Source organism: Malaclemys terrapin, chromosome 2, assembly GCF_027887155.1.
Source record: "Malaclemys terrapin pileata isolate rMalTer1 chromosome 2, rMalTer1.hap1, whole genome shotgun sequence".
NCBI classification, from domain to species: domain Eukaryota; kingdom Metazoa; phylum Chordata; order Testudines; family Emydidae; genus Malaclemys; species Malaclemys terrapin.
The window spans coordinates 254,315,074-254,329,004 of record NC_071506.1 but is presented as its reverse complement, the minus strand read 5'-3'; the positions used below and the strand labels follow the sequence as shown (position 1 = coordinate 254,329,004).

The window sequence follows — 13,931 nt, the reverse complement described above, 5'->3', positions numbered from 1 at the left end:
TAAATTAGCATTGTATGAAAATGTCACAGATTGTACTGTTCAGGTTTAACACTTAATGGGAGTAGCTCAAAGCCCACTAGGGAACTTTTAGCGCACTGTAGCAGAGTCCTCATGGACAGTTACTGCACAGCATGCAAGTGTACTGTAGATTAGACCCCAGTTTGCCATGCACAAACTGTTCATCCAGATAAGCCCTTAGATCATAAGAGAAAACGTGGGTCAAGTGAAATGATATCATATTAGAAGATTACCAAACAAAAAAGCTTTGTTAAAATACATTTAACGTTAAAAGCATGTTTCAATAGAGTCCAGATAAAACCCTTCAGAAATGACACTTTCCTTTACCAAAACGCTACAGAAAGTATTAAAAGGTTTGGAGATCATTGAAGAGCTCCTACCAGTTCCACACTGCTGCATAATCTTTTGTCACTCATTATAACCCTGCTTGACATAATTCAGTGACCAGCTTTAAGATTGCCACTCTCTTGTATTCTATGAAGGATATATGTTGTTGGGTGTATTCTGTTGATTTTATCTATTCTCTGTTAAATGACCAATAAAGATTTCAAAAGAAATATTGTCAAGAATATGTTAAGTTGTGCAAGCATTATTTGGGCTTTCTCATAATGTACGTTCTCATGAAATTTAAATGTAGGGCGCCCTATATTACCAGGGAAGCAGACAAATTGTTAAAGTGGTTGATTGAAAACCAGGCCTAGGAGCAGCAGCAGCACTTAAGTATTGCAGCAACTGGCAACTCAGGATCAGCAGCTTATTGCACAACAGCAGAAGCACCCCGGGACCTACTGCAGCAGATGGCAGCCGAGTTGCCACCTTTGACCCATCTGACCTCATCAGCAGCCACCCTGTTTAATAGCTACCCTCTGACCCAAATGTAACCAGATGATTTGGTGACATTTGAAAGGGTTGCCACAGTTTCCCTGCCAGAAATCTGCCTGGCCCAGCCCATGTGTAGCAAAGGCGTTGGAGTTTGCAGGAGCTATAGGTTACAATCAGCCAGACTGGATGGACATACAGATGCTGGTTACAGAGTGAAATATCGTCTCCTGGGACACACCCCAGGTCAGCACGCAATGGTTTTGGGATCTCTGGTGGTGGTGGTGGCTGGAGGTCTCCTGAAAGGCCCTGACCCTTGAGGGAGGATTTGCTCTTTCTGTGATATATTCTAAGAAGCTATGGATAACTATTAAATGTGCATTAATCGTAAGAGGGCAGACAAAAACTACTAACCATTCTGTGGAGAGCTGTCTCTCCTGGCAGTTCGAGTATGAAGCAGTGATCCTAAAAGCCCCTTAATGCCCACTGGCAGAGGGCCCACTATAGTAATTTAAAATTCCTCTTTTTCAATAATACTCCAAAGATAAAAAGCAACAGAGAGTCCTGTGGCACCTTTGAGACTAACAGAAGTATTGGGAGCGTAAGCTTTCGTGGGTAAGAACCTCACTTCTTCAGATGCTGCTATAGCGCTTGGGTAGAACTGGGTTTGGGGGTAGGGCAGCAGGGACTGAGGGCACAACACTGAGAGTATGGCACACATGCAATAGCAGTGGGTTTTTAAACCCCCTGGCTGGCTGCCCAAGCAGAGACCTGAGCAGCCAGACACTTTTTACAACCAAAGTCTGACCTGACTTTGGGAAAACACAAATGGCTTAAAAATGTTTTGAATATTTCACCTTGTTTTTTAAGCACCCAAAACTTGCCTAAAGGTGATGCACTGCAGACTCACCTGTGTCTCACTCTATCAGCATTAATATTATTCCCTGCCTCTCAAGCACTCCCAATTTTTGATTCTTTTCTCCATCTGCTCTCCTTGATTTCTCTATCAGAAAAATGGGGATAAAAATGCTTTCCTTCTCCCACCCTGAGTCTAACTTGTCTATTTACATTGTATGCTCTTTGAGGCAGGGACTGTCTCTCACTCTCCGTGTTTGTGCAGTGATTAACACAATAATGATAAATAATAATATAGCGCTGAACTCGTATATAGCACTTTTCATCAGTAGTTCTCGCAGCACTTCACAAAGAAAATCAACATCATTATCCCCATTTTACAGACATTTGGTTTAGGGGAAGCTGGAAGGTTTGTGTTATTTTAGTGTGTTTTTTATTTGAGTGAGTTTACATTAAACAGTTGCCAGAAGTGCCTGAGGGTTTCAATCTCTTCATTACTGTGCTCACAAAAAACGGAGGCTGACACTAATAAAGCAGAAGGCCCTAGGGTGTCAGTAGATTTGTTTAGAGATGTGGGACCCACTCATCAGCATCAGACTGGGTAGGCAAGGACCTACAGGGAAAAGAGGGAAAAGGGACCTCTAAGGCTTTGTCCATCCCAGTCCCACTGTACCTCAATCCCTTTGACTATAGTTTTCTTCTTATGTAAAACAGAAGAGTGAGATCCTGACCCATTGAAGGCAGTGGGAGTTTTGCCACTGACTTTAATGGGGGCCAGGATTTCACCCAAGGAAGGGACATTTGGGACGGCTGTAGTCCGAGGGATAAGAGTTTTGCAGGGTTTCAAGGCTTCCACAAACCTTTGGTACTTGATCCGTTTCCTCCTGGCTTCCTTTTATGTGCCCTGCAAAACTGCTGCTGTTACCAAGGTGTTAGAAAGGCCCACTGTTGTAATGTAGCAATAACCCCACAATAGGGTGTGCGGGGGGCTCATCCACAGAACTGTGAGCCTCAGACATTGTCAGTGAAACAGAAGTGAGTGTTTATCAGAGCAATAGCTGCATGTGCACCCCAGTCCAGCACAAGCCTTAGCTGCTTCTCAGCACTTCCTGCCCTCCCCAAATACGGTGTCCTGCAAAATTCTAACTCTCTGCCCTGCTCCCTGCATAAATATCTCCTTGGCTTTGAGTGAAAAAGACAAAATGGAAACACCTGTTTAAAGAGCACTATTTAAGTTCATTTCTTCCAGTACATAATCCACATAATACTGCCGTTATCAAGCATCTGAGGCATATTGACTCTTTAGTGGTTGGATTCTCCCCAGCCTCACTGGGTCTGTAGTTGACTTGCTCATAAGTAGACTTGGCAGAATTCAATTTTTATTTTGGGATAATATCGATGTTTATTTTTAAGCATTTTAAAAAGATTTTTATCAATTAAAATGTTCAGATTTGTGCAAAATTATGGATTTTAAGCATGTTTATTTAAATTTCACAGTTGCAGGAAACTATGGTGGGGTCAGACAATTATTTAATGAAAGTAGACATCCAGTTTCAAAAACTTATAGCTTTATTACTGTTAAAACACAAATGGTCAACATCAAATGTCAAAATATAAAAAATAAATATCCTTAAATCCAGGGCTAATAATTTCTAAAGCAACATTTTTCTTTTTTGCATATTTGTACATTTGAATTATTAATCAATGGAAATATTTTGACATCAGTTTGTGTGTGTTCAGTGAAATCAATGTTCATTGAGATTTACCAATAAAAATATAATCTTACCAAGCCTAATCATCATAAGCAGTTCACTGAACTCCAGTGAATTCCAACTGGATATCTTGCAGCATCTGTTGAATTTCAGAAGCTGTTGTCTTATTTTGGTGAAATACTATCCCTTCCACTTTCTCCCAGAGGTATTATTTTAAAAAGGACAATAATAAACATTGGCTCAAAGGAACCTAAGGGAATTTCACTGAGAACTGGGAACCTAACTTCTTCAAGCTCCTCTAAAAATATCAACCTTTCCATATTACCTTTTTTACCCTGAATGAAATAAGGGCTTTTAAAAAAGCATTAAGGAGGGAAAAGGGGGAGGGGAAAGAGGAGAAAAAGAAGAAATAAAACAAGGCAGTGAAAAACGGAAACACTTACTAGTTTTTTCTTTTCTACTGTATTTATGCGTTTGCTTTTTAATAGTGGATGGATAATAATTGATACAATGAACTGAGATTAACTTGTTATACTGTGTGCTTTTATATATATTCATTCTGATATTTTTCATGGATATGTAAACATTCATAACTAAAACAGAAAAAATGTAAGCTTGTAGCAGTTGTGACAGCTTTTTGATTTACGATATATGGTGAAGAGACAAGACCGGTGTATCCTGGGACCAAGGTGGCTACAACCCTACAAACAATATGTGGTAGCATCATGCAAGGCATTTCTTCATTTGAATGGAAATGATATGTATTCATAAATAACATATGTAATAAGCAAGTAATAAGAATAATATAAATCACAAACAATTGCTAAGATATTGTGTTGTTCTATTTTACGATATTCATTATTTACGATGCAGTCAAATCAATCTATTATTCATTAATATCGAAACAGAAAATATATACAATTTACTTATATTTTATTTCATATACAAATCTGCAAAATCAAGATGTATATACATCAATTTACTGTGGTTTTTACTAATACATGTTAACAAAAAATGTGTGCTACATACAGAAGGTATGATGCATACAATGAGTAAAGTGCAGTACCAAAACTAAGCTGGTTTGGTGTTAAAGAACTAACTTATTATCATTCAAAGCTTTATTCTACCCAAAGTGTATGATGATTGATTTGAAATATCACTAGGGTCCTATTAACTCCAAATTTACCAAATTACTCCATGAAATGGGTTCCTATAACCAGCTTCCATCTTCGATACTTTCTGCTACATAAGTTGTTTTCTCAAGTGACCCACATTCATTAGAACTTTCTTCTAAAAATAGTACTAAACTTGACATAGTTGTGTGAGGATCAAGTAGTTTCACAAGGGGGATCTCCACCCTTCTTTCATGGAAGATACGATTCTGTAGCGTCATGGCTAACATAGAGTCCATGCCCAGTGATGCAAGTGATGTGTTCATTGTAAGATCACTTGCATTTGTACTACTGAGATAACTCACCAATGAGGTGATATAATCTTTAGAATTGACTGGAGATAAATTCTGAGGGGTTCCTTGTTCAGATACCTCAAGTTTGCTGCCGAATTCTTCTGAAACGAGTGTACGGAAGCGACTTTTGAGTGATGCTATTCGAGAAAGAACATGATTGCTTAGAGTTCCAAAATTTAATTTGACTACAGCTTGCTGAGGATTATTCAGAATTAAGCTTTTTTTAAGATATTCATAAATTTCATGTACCTGCAGAATATCTATGCCTTTGGATTCCAAAATATTTTGAATGTTGTTTTGATTTAGCAATAAGCCAAGATTCAAGGCACCCCAATTAAGGGATTGTCCTGAAAGTCCACAATTCCTCCTGTAGTGGCAGAAAACATCCAGGAAAGAATTAGCAGCAGCATAGTTTGCTTGTGTTGAATTTCCAAGAAATGAAGTCACAGAGGAGTAACACACAAAATAGTCAAGTTCCTGCCCTCTGGTAGCCTGGTGGAGATTTATTACCCCTGCAACTTTGGGACTTAACACTTTCTCAAAGTGAGATAAGTTCAGAGCTTCAAGACGTCCATCATGCAAAACCACAGCACTATGGAATACACCTTTGATTGGGCTCTTTGGGAAGATTCTGTCAATTGAACTCATAGCTTTCTCAACCTGAGAGCTAGAAATAACATTACACTGTAAACTGACTATTCTGCTCCCTTCACACTGATTCTGCAAAGCCTTGATTTCTTCTTGCTTCTCACTGCTTGGATTGCTCCTTGAAAGTATTACAATACAGCCCCCTCCATTCTGGGCTATAAATTTTACAGTTTCAAATCCAAGCCCAGTGAGTCCCCCTGCCACTATGTAAACTGCATTCTGCTTAAACATTTTCTTCTGTGCTTCATATACTGGTATGTCTGAAATCCTGTTGGTCGCCACATCCCCTTTCAGCACAGCCAGTGGGATAGATTTGCAGGTGAAATAGGAGGTCGGTACACTGTTTGTACTTTCAAAGCTCTCAGTCTGCTGAAAAACAGAATATGATAGGTTTTTTAATTCTTTCATTTGCATTGATTTGATCCATCCGTGGACAGCCCTTAGGGATTGTTTCAGAGCTGCTTTCTGAAAGGTACTGAAAAGTTTCAGTATATGAACATGAATGTTTTCTTGATCACTTCCAATTAGGTATCGAAAACATTCAGACTGTTGATTACCATGTACTATCACAAGGTCTCGGAGATGGGAAAGACGGACTAGAACTTCCTTAGGCATTCCATCTACTGGAGGCAGATAAACAAGGGCATTGCACTGATTTACACGTTGCCAATGATCAGACGTAGGTTTTGCAAGTACTGTTCCCCAGCCCATTTCCTGTGCTGTCAGAGCGAGCACTTTGCACAAAATTGACTCTGGTTCAGTAGAAATAATACCTAAAGTCCCACTGTGTTTCATCTTTGGTAATGTTTGATTTACAATTTCCCATGCTACCATAAAGTATGACACACAAGGTACATTTCTAAAGCATGGAAACTTCTTGATGTTGAAACAAACTGTCCCTGGAACCGTGACTCTTGATGATGCAACAAGTGGATAACATGAAGCCACATGATCTCCTACCTTAATTTTTTTCACTTCACTGCCTACTGCAGTTACTGTGCCACTGAAGTCCAGAGCTAAAAGCTTATGTTTGTCTATTGTATATGAATTCCAATACAATGTATTCCCAAAGTTACAGCTTGAAATGCTAACAGGAAAATAGTCTTCTGAATGGATGCATACTTTATCCATTTGAACTTCAACACTGTGATTTTCAAGCTGAGTAATGGTATTATTGGCTATTTCAGCAGATAAATCTTTCATTTGGTAAGGATCTGTAGTATATAAAGTAAACGTCTCTGAGTTCTGAAGAGACTTTGAAGGTTGACTGTAATCCACATCTTTAAATGGTGTGCGTCTGATTTCCGAAGTGTAAATTCTTCCTTGATTGATCCAAATTTCTGGATGATCCTGTCCTTCATACTTTACAATAACATCTGCTAAGGCTGAGATGTCCAGTGTACTCGAAGAGCTGATGTCAATCATCTGAAATGTGATTTCTGAAACTTCAACTATGCAGGTTCTCGTCATGCCACACAAAGCAAACCCAGGGTTAAGATGATCTACATTTTTATCTGTTGTTCTGTAGGTGATTATTCTAACTGAACAACTGGATTTTTTCTCTCTTAATGCCACAATAATTTGGCGATAAGCCTCACAACACTTAGCTAAATGTGCCACCACTTTGCTTGGGAATTGGTCATTTAACTTCTGAATTCCCCACATGAACAAAACTTCCTGGTAGTCTTCAAGCTCCCTTTTCATTTTATGTTGTGCAGTCATTTCTGAACTCTTGGTTTCCAACAATGTCTCCCAATCTTCATACATAACATATTTCGACTCATTGTGTAAGTATCTTTTGAGCTGCTGAGCTATTCCAAGTCTGTCAGCAAACACAATGACTCTGGGTGCTTCCCCTAAACTTCCTATGGTCTGAGCGGGAAATATTTCTTTCCACTTATTTTCAAAGAGCAACTCATTGTCTCTGGGGGATGTTGGCTTCATAAAAGTGATCCCAACACGTTTCAGTTCTGCCAAAACAGAGCCATGTTTATCTGTAAAGCATCCACAAACCTCTAAGTAGTTCCCAGTTGATTTGCTTGTTTTCAAATATATCATCATTTCCTCCTCCAGAGGTCTGCAAACTACAAGGCTGCCTATGCCAGAAGGAAAGCCTGCTCTGGTTTGGAAAGTTATTGTCGTCATGACAGCGGTCATCTGTAGAAAACAGTCTAACAGCACTGGATGGATACAATAGTCAGACATCTCTTCTCTTGTCTCTCTGTTCACCTTTATGCTGGTTATAGCTTCCTTTAGCTCTTCACAGTAAAATACATCACTTAACTGTCTGAACATGGAACCATATTGAAATCCAACCTGAGACAGTGTTTCATAAACCTCATCGGCTGTAACTACTGATTTACACCGTTGAAAGATGTCTTGAAAGGAGATGCTGTTTTCTTCCACTGCAGCTTCAGACTTCTTTTTAATTTGTCCTGATGCATAAACTGCAGCTGAGGATGACAGTATTTTGAAATCTGTCACTGTTTTTTGTGACGCCAATTCTATCTTTAAATCATGGGAATTCTGGTTTAAAACACATGGTGCCAAAAAATTGATACTAATCTGACAAGTACTTAAAGGCACTTTCGGCCTCGAACTACTCATCACAGATGCCAAACCGAGCTCTGCAAAAAATGCACCTGGAACTAAAGCAACACCATTGTTCTTGTGCTCATATAAATAGGGTGCTGATGCCTGGGAAACTGGGCAGTTGAATTTGGTGTTGTCGTTGTTCAAACTGCAAATCAAAGGATGATTTGAGTTTACAGCTCTTCGATTTGCTTGTTGGTGGATGTCAAAATAGGTCATTAGCTTCTTACGATCAAACTGGTACCTTGGAAAGGCTGCTGGAAAACTTTGATACCCTTCATAAAAGTGATGCCAGTCAGGATTATATCCCAATTCAAACAGATTCCCTGCAAGACTAAGAAGTGTCTGATATTCTTTATCAGTTTGCAAAGAGGACAAAACTCTAGTTTGTTTGCCTAGTGTTTCCGTTATATACCTGTGTAATGCTCTTTCTGGGCCTATTTCAACAAACACAACATTGTCCTTTTCTTTAGCTGAAGTCACTATGGCCTGTGTGAAAGCTACAGGATCTCGAGCATGTCGGGCCCAGAACTTGCCTGTAGTGAAATCATCTGCGGAAGCAGCCTTCCCAGTCAGTGTTGAAATCACTTCAATTTCCGGCTTCTGTTTTTCCAAATATTGTAAATGCTCCATCATCTCCTTAACTATTGGATCCATCATGTGGCTGTGGTATGCAGCTGGGACATGTAAAACACGAAGAAATATGTCTCTCTTGTTGAACAGTTGAGCTAGTTCTTTCTGAAGGGCACTCACAGAGTCTGCATCTCCAGACAAGGTACAGGAAGAAGGGCTGTTAAAAGCTGCAATGCACACCTTCCCAGAATACGGGCCAAGGGCTTCTGATACTTCTTGAACAGGGATGTTACCAACTACCAACATTCTGCCTCCGGTAACCTTCGCCTGTAACCTACTCCTGTGATAAATTACTTTGACGGCATCTTCAAGGGAAAGAAACCCTCCACAATGGGCAGCAGCAACTTCTCCAACTGAATGGCCAACAGCAGCCACTGGCTTAATTCCCCAGTGTTTCAGAAGAGAAGTTAAGGCAACCTGGAGAGTAAAAAGCAAAGGCTGGGCAATTTCTGGCCTGGAGAAATCCTCACATTCACTTTCAGTTAATCCCAGGAGGCTGATGGGTACATATTGCTGAAATAACATTTCTATTTCTTTACATTTGTCTCTGAATACTGGCTCTGAACTCAATAATGTCTTGCAGATCCCTTTGAAATTTACTCCATTAGCACAGAACACAAAAACTAGTTGTGGAGTCATCTTTGACGGAGTTGTTTCTGTCTTAGCTGCTAATGCAACTTGTTGCTGTAAATGTTGAAGAGAGTTTGTAACAAATGCTTTTCTGTACTTATAATTTACATGGCTTCTTCTACAGGCAGAGGTATAGGCCAGATTTGGGAGAGTTACTGAGTTGCTTATGTTTAACTGTTCAGCTGTGTCTTCCATTGTCAATTTAAGGGATTTGCTTGAAGCCGCAGAGAGTACAAATAATTCAATCGGTCTTTTAAAAGGAGGAAGAACCTGTGTTTGCTTAAACTGTCTGACAACAACATGGGCATTGGTTCCCCCAAATCCAAAACAGTTGACACCAGCTACTCTTCCAAATTCTCTCGACTCTTCCCATTTCTCTACTGTTGTTGGAATTGATAGATTTAACTTCTCTGTATTTATGCTACTAATATCCTCTCTGTAATGCACAGATGGAACAATCGTTTCATGGTGCATCATTAAAAGAACTTTAATTAACCCAGCTGCCCCAGCAGCTGATTCAGTATGGCCAACATTTCCTTTAACAGAACCAATCTTTAGAACAGGCATTTTAGGAGATCTGTTATTACCAATGATGCTACCTAGACTCTCTGCTTCTGTAGGATCTCCAGCAGGAGTTCCTGTGCCATGTGCTTCAACATACTGCACAACTGATGGGTCAACATGAGTCAGATAAATGCTGCGTAGTAATTTTTCCTGTGCTGTCTGAGATGGTCTTGTGATTGGAGTCACGGATCTGCCATTCTGATTTACTGCACTGATGTTTATAACTCCCCATATTCTGTTGTAGTCTTCTAGTGCCTGTTTTTAAAAAAAAATTGAAAAAATATATGGGATCATTTGGGATTTTTACAACAGAAGGAAGAACAAGGGCAGACAGAACATTCTGTTTAACTCTTAAATGTACCCTTCTTACACTAGGATAAGTGCCTAAATATTTTAGCCCTGGATATTAACCTCACAGTAGAAGAGTCTAGAGTTGTGAATATGTCCTCCCATAAGAGAACATATTAGAATGGGAATTGCACAGTCCTGGGTATTTGGAAATATTATTTTTGGAAGCTCTATGAAAATGAACCTACCTTTTTTAGTGGCTTCAGTAAAAGAACACCACAGCCTTCTCCTCTTCCATAACCATTTGCCTTTTTAGAAAAGGGCATACTCATCCCCTCGGGAGAGATCATTTTTGCTTTACTCAGAGATACGAAGGTGCGGGGATCTATAATGCAGTTCACTCCTCCACACAGAGCCGCTTCGCAATCTCCTGTGGTAAAATAAATGTGTGACTGTTTTCCATTTTCTTTGCATGTCTACAGATTTACATTAATACACTGTAGTAATATTTGGAATTGTTAACAGTGCCCATTAGTGATAAAAAGAATTTGCAGGGAGATTATAAAAACAGAACTGACCCACTGAAAGTGCATAGACATATTCAAACTTTCAGGCCCTGATACCCAACAGATGGTAAAATTCTCAGTGTTTGGAAAGGGCCTGAGTAGACAGCAGCATATTAATAGAAGCCATTGAGAGAGTAAACACTCTTGGTCTTTTATAAAAACAAAAAACATCCACCCCTTCATGAATCATGATAATGTGATTTGAAAGAATGGCAGACACCAACAAAGGCTTACATCTTCTATGGGTGCCAAAAATCAGTGATAGTGTTTGACAGTTGCTGTTGCCTTTCACAGGTGGTATAAAGCCCTGTAACCCGTACCAGTGGAACTGAGGGTGCAAACTTTCATTTTGGTAATGGTAAAAAACAAATGCTTTTAGGCTTTACCAGCTGTGACATTAGTCAAATTACAGTGAGACACTGCACATCTATACCTTAGTAACTTAACTACAGTATCAACCCTAATTTATTTGCTTATTTACTTTTAGTCCCGGTACCTTGTTTAACTGCTTGTGAGGCGTAATGCAAAGCAAAAAGAAACGATGAGCATGCAGTATCGATGGAAAGTGATGGTCCAGTCAGATTAAAAGTGTATGAAATCCTGTTAGCAGCTATGCTCATTGCTACCCCAGTTCCATCGTAATGATTTATTTCAGTTACTGCTCTGCTTGATATGATCTCATAGTCTCGATTCATAAGACCTGTAAAAACAGCAGACATGCTTCATGTTAATGAGAGAGATTAAAACATATGATCAGATCCAAACCTAGCGGTGTTCTTTGCTCTTGTAATTTTATCCTGTGCCACGCTACATCAGCACCTAGAGTGAAATCCTGGCTGTATTCAAGTTAATGGCAAAACTCCCATTGACTTCAGTGAGCCCAGGATTTCACTCCTGATCTATATATTTGACACTTGAAATTTGTCTGAAGGTATTAAATGACATGAAGGCCTCGTCTGCAAGAGAAAGTTTCACTGGTCTAACTAAAGGTGTGATTCCAAACTGATTCAGTTAAACTGGGACAAACCCCTATTTTGATTTAACTTAAACGGATTCCTAATTAACTTAAACTAAACCAAAATGGGCCTGGTTTAAAACTAAAAGAGAATTCATAGACCTTTTGCACTATTTTAACTGAATGGATTTTAAAATCATGCCTTTAGTGAAACCAGCACAACTTTCTTGGGTAGCCCAGGCCTTAGCGCTCAATTTTGACAAAGCCCTATGCAGCTGAGCAGGGCAGTAAGGCCTTATAAGAACCATCCCCATCCCATGTAGCCATGCAGGGCTTAGCTGGCTGATGAGACATTGGGTTGAGTGAGGCAAGAGCTGCACTCCCAATAGACTCCCTGTGAGCAGATAGATGAGGGGAAAGGAGCCGTGTTACTGATCCTGTGGGCATGCAGCCCTGTAGTGGGAAGAGAGAGGAGTTCGACCAGCTGGAGCACCAGGAGCTGGAGGCACAAAGGCTGCCAGAGATGTCAGGAGTGCAAGGGAAGCATCCACAGTGCTACCTCCATCCGGAGAGCACAGTGTCCACCCCCTACTTAGCCAGGCAGTGCTATTTGTGATTTAGACTTAGAGTGTCATTTATGTAACAATGAACAATACAATTAATTCATTAGACAATGTGAACTGTTCATAACATATACTATGCAGCACTGTTCAGAGCATGGTAGCTTTAGATATTTCATCATTAAATGAATAATGTTAGATAACTATGTAAAGTACAAAGAAATGTGTACTGTTTTCCAAGATGCTAAATTTATGAACTGGTTCACCACTAGGCTGCAAGCTTACCAACAAAAACCCCTGTTTTGCTGCCACTGACATGTTCCATCGCGACTCCTGCATCCTCCAGGGCTCTGTACGTGCATTCCAAGAGTAACTTTTGTTGAGGATCCATGCGCTCAGCTTCCACATCATTAATTCCAAACAGCTTGTTGTCAAATGAGTTAAATCTAAGACATACAAATCAGGAAATGGCATGAGATTCTTATAAGGAAGCTAGAGAAATGTGGCCTAGGTGAAATTACTATACGGTGGGTGAATAACTGGTTGAAAGAGTGTAATCCAAGAGTCGTTATCAATGGTTTGCTATCAAACTGGGAGAACATATCTAGTGAGGTTCCATGTAGGTCAGTGCTGGGTCCGGTACTATTCAATATTTTCATTAATGACTTGCATAATGAAGTGGCGAGTACGCTTATGAAATCTGTGGATGACACCAAGCTGGGAGGAGCTGTAAGCACTTTCGAGGACAGGATTAGAATTCAAAACAACCTTGATAAATTAGAGAATTGGTCTGAAATGAACAAGACTAAATTCAGTAAAGGCAAGTGCAAAGTCCTGCACTTAGGAAAAAAAATTAAATGTACAACTACAAAATGGGGAATAATTGACTAGATGGTAGTACTGCTGAAAAGTATCTGGGGATTATAGTGGATCACAAATTTAGTGAGAGTCAACAATGTGAAGCAGTTGTGAAAAAAGCTAATATCATTTTAGGGTGTAGTAACATGAGTATGCAACACACATGAAGTAATTGCCCTGCTTTACTTGCCAACTTTCTAATTCTAAACATAGTTAAACTCTGGAACAGGTTTCCAATGGAGGTTGTGAAATCCCCATTACCGGGATTAGGAACAGGTTGGACAAATACCTATTATGAATGGTATAGGTTTACTTGGTCCTACCTCAGTGCCGGGGACTGGACTTTATGATTTCTCAAGGTACCTTCCAGCCTTAAATTTTTATGATTCCATGATATATACAGCATGCACTATGAGAGTTTGTGTTGCATATTCAACTGTGATTACATGACAAGCCAAATCTCTGTATCCCTCCAGGAAAATTTCACATCAGAAAGTAGCATGCCAGTTAAGCTACAAATGTAGCAAGTACAAATGTGACCATAATGTAATTAAATTTAATATCCTTGTAGTGGGGGAAAATGACAAAGGAAGCTAGTTAAAGAGAAATGAAAAGAAACTGTCATAAGAATGAAATGCCTGCAAACATGATAATAAAGGTTCACACTAAATGTATATCCAAAATTTTAAAAAAGTAAGAGGACCAAAAAATGCCACCATGACAAAAAGAGGTGGTTAGAAGAAAAATGATATCTTTTAAAACTTGGAA

At 39.5% G+C, this 13,931-nt stretch overlaps 1 protein-coding gene across 1 annotated transcript in view; it reads right to left on the bottom strand.

Moving 5' to 3' along the window:
* Positions 1 to 4,614: 4,614 nt before the first annotated feature.
* LOC128831339 (phenolphthiocerol/phthiocerol polyketide synthase subunit C-like) overlaps positions 4,615 to 13,931 on the bottom strand; it is a 33,662-nt gene continuing 24,345 nt past the window's right edge. The window contains exons 4-7 of the mRNA XM_054017651.1: positions 12,591 to 12,751; positions 11,287 to 11,490; positions 10,473 to 10,654; positions 4,615 to 10,191 (exon numbers count right to left, since the gene is read on the bottom strand). Of these exons, the coding sequence (XP_053873626.1) occupies positions 4,615 to 10,191; positions 10,473 to 10,654; positions 11,287 to 11,490; positions 12,591 to 12,751 (6,124 nt within the window). The remainder of the gene's footprint in view (positions 10,192 to 10,472; positions 10,655 to 11,286; positions 11,491 to 12,590; positions 12,752 to 13,931) is intronic.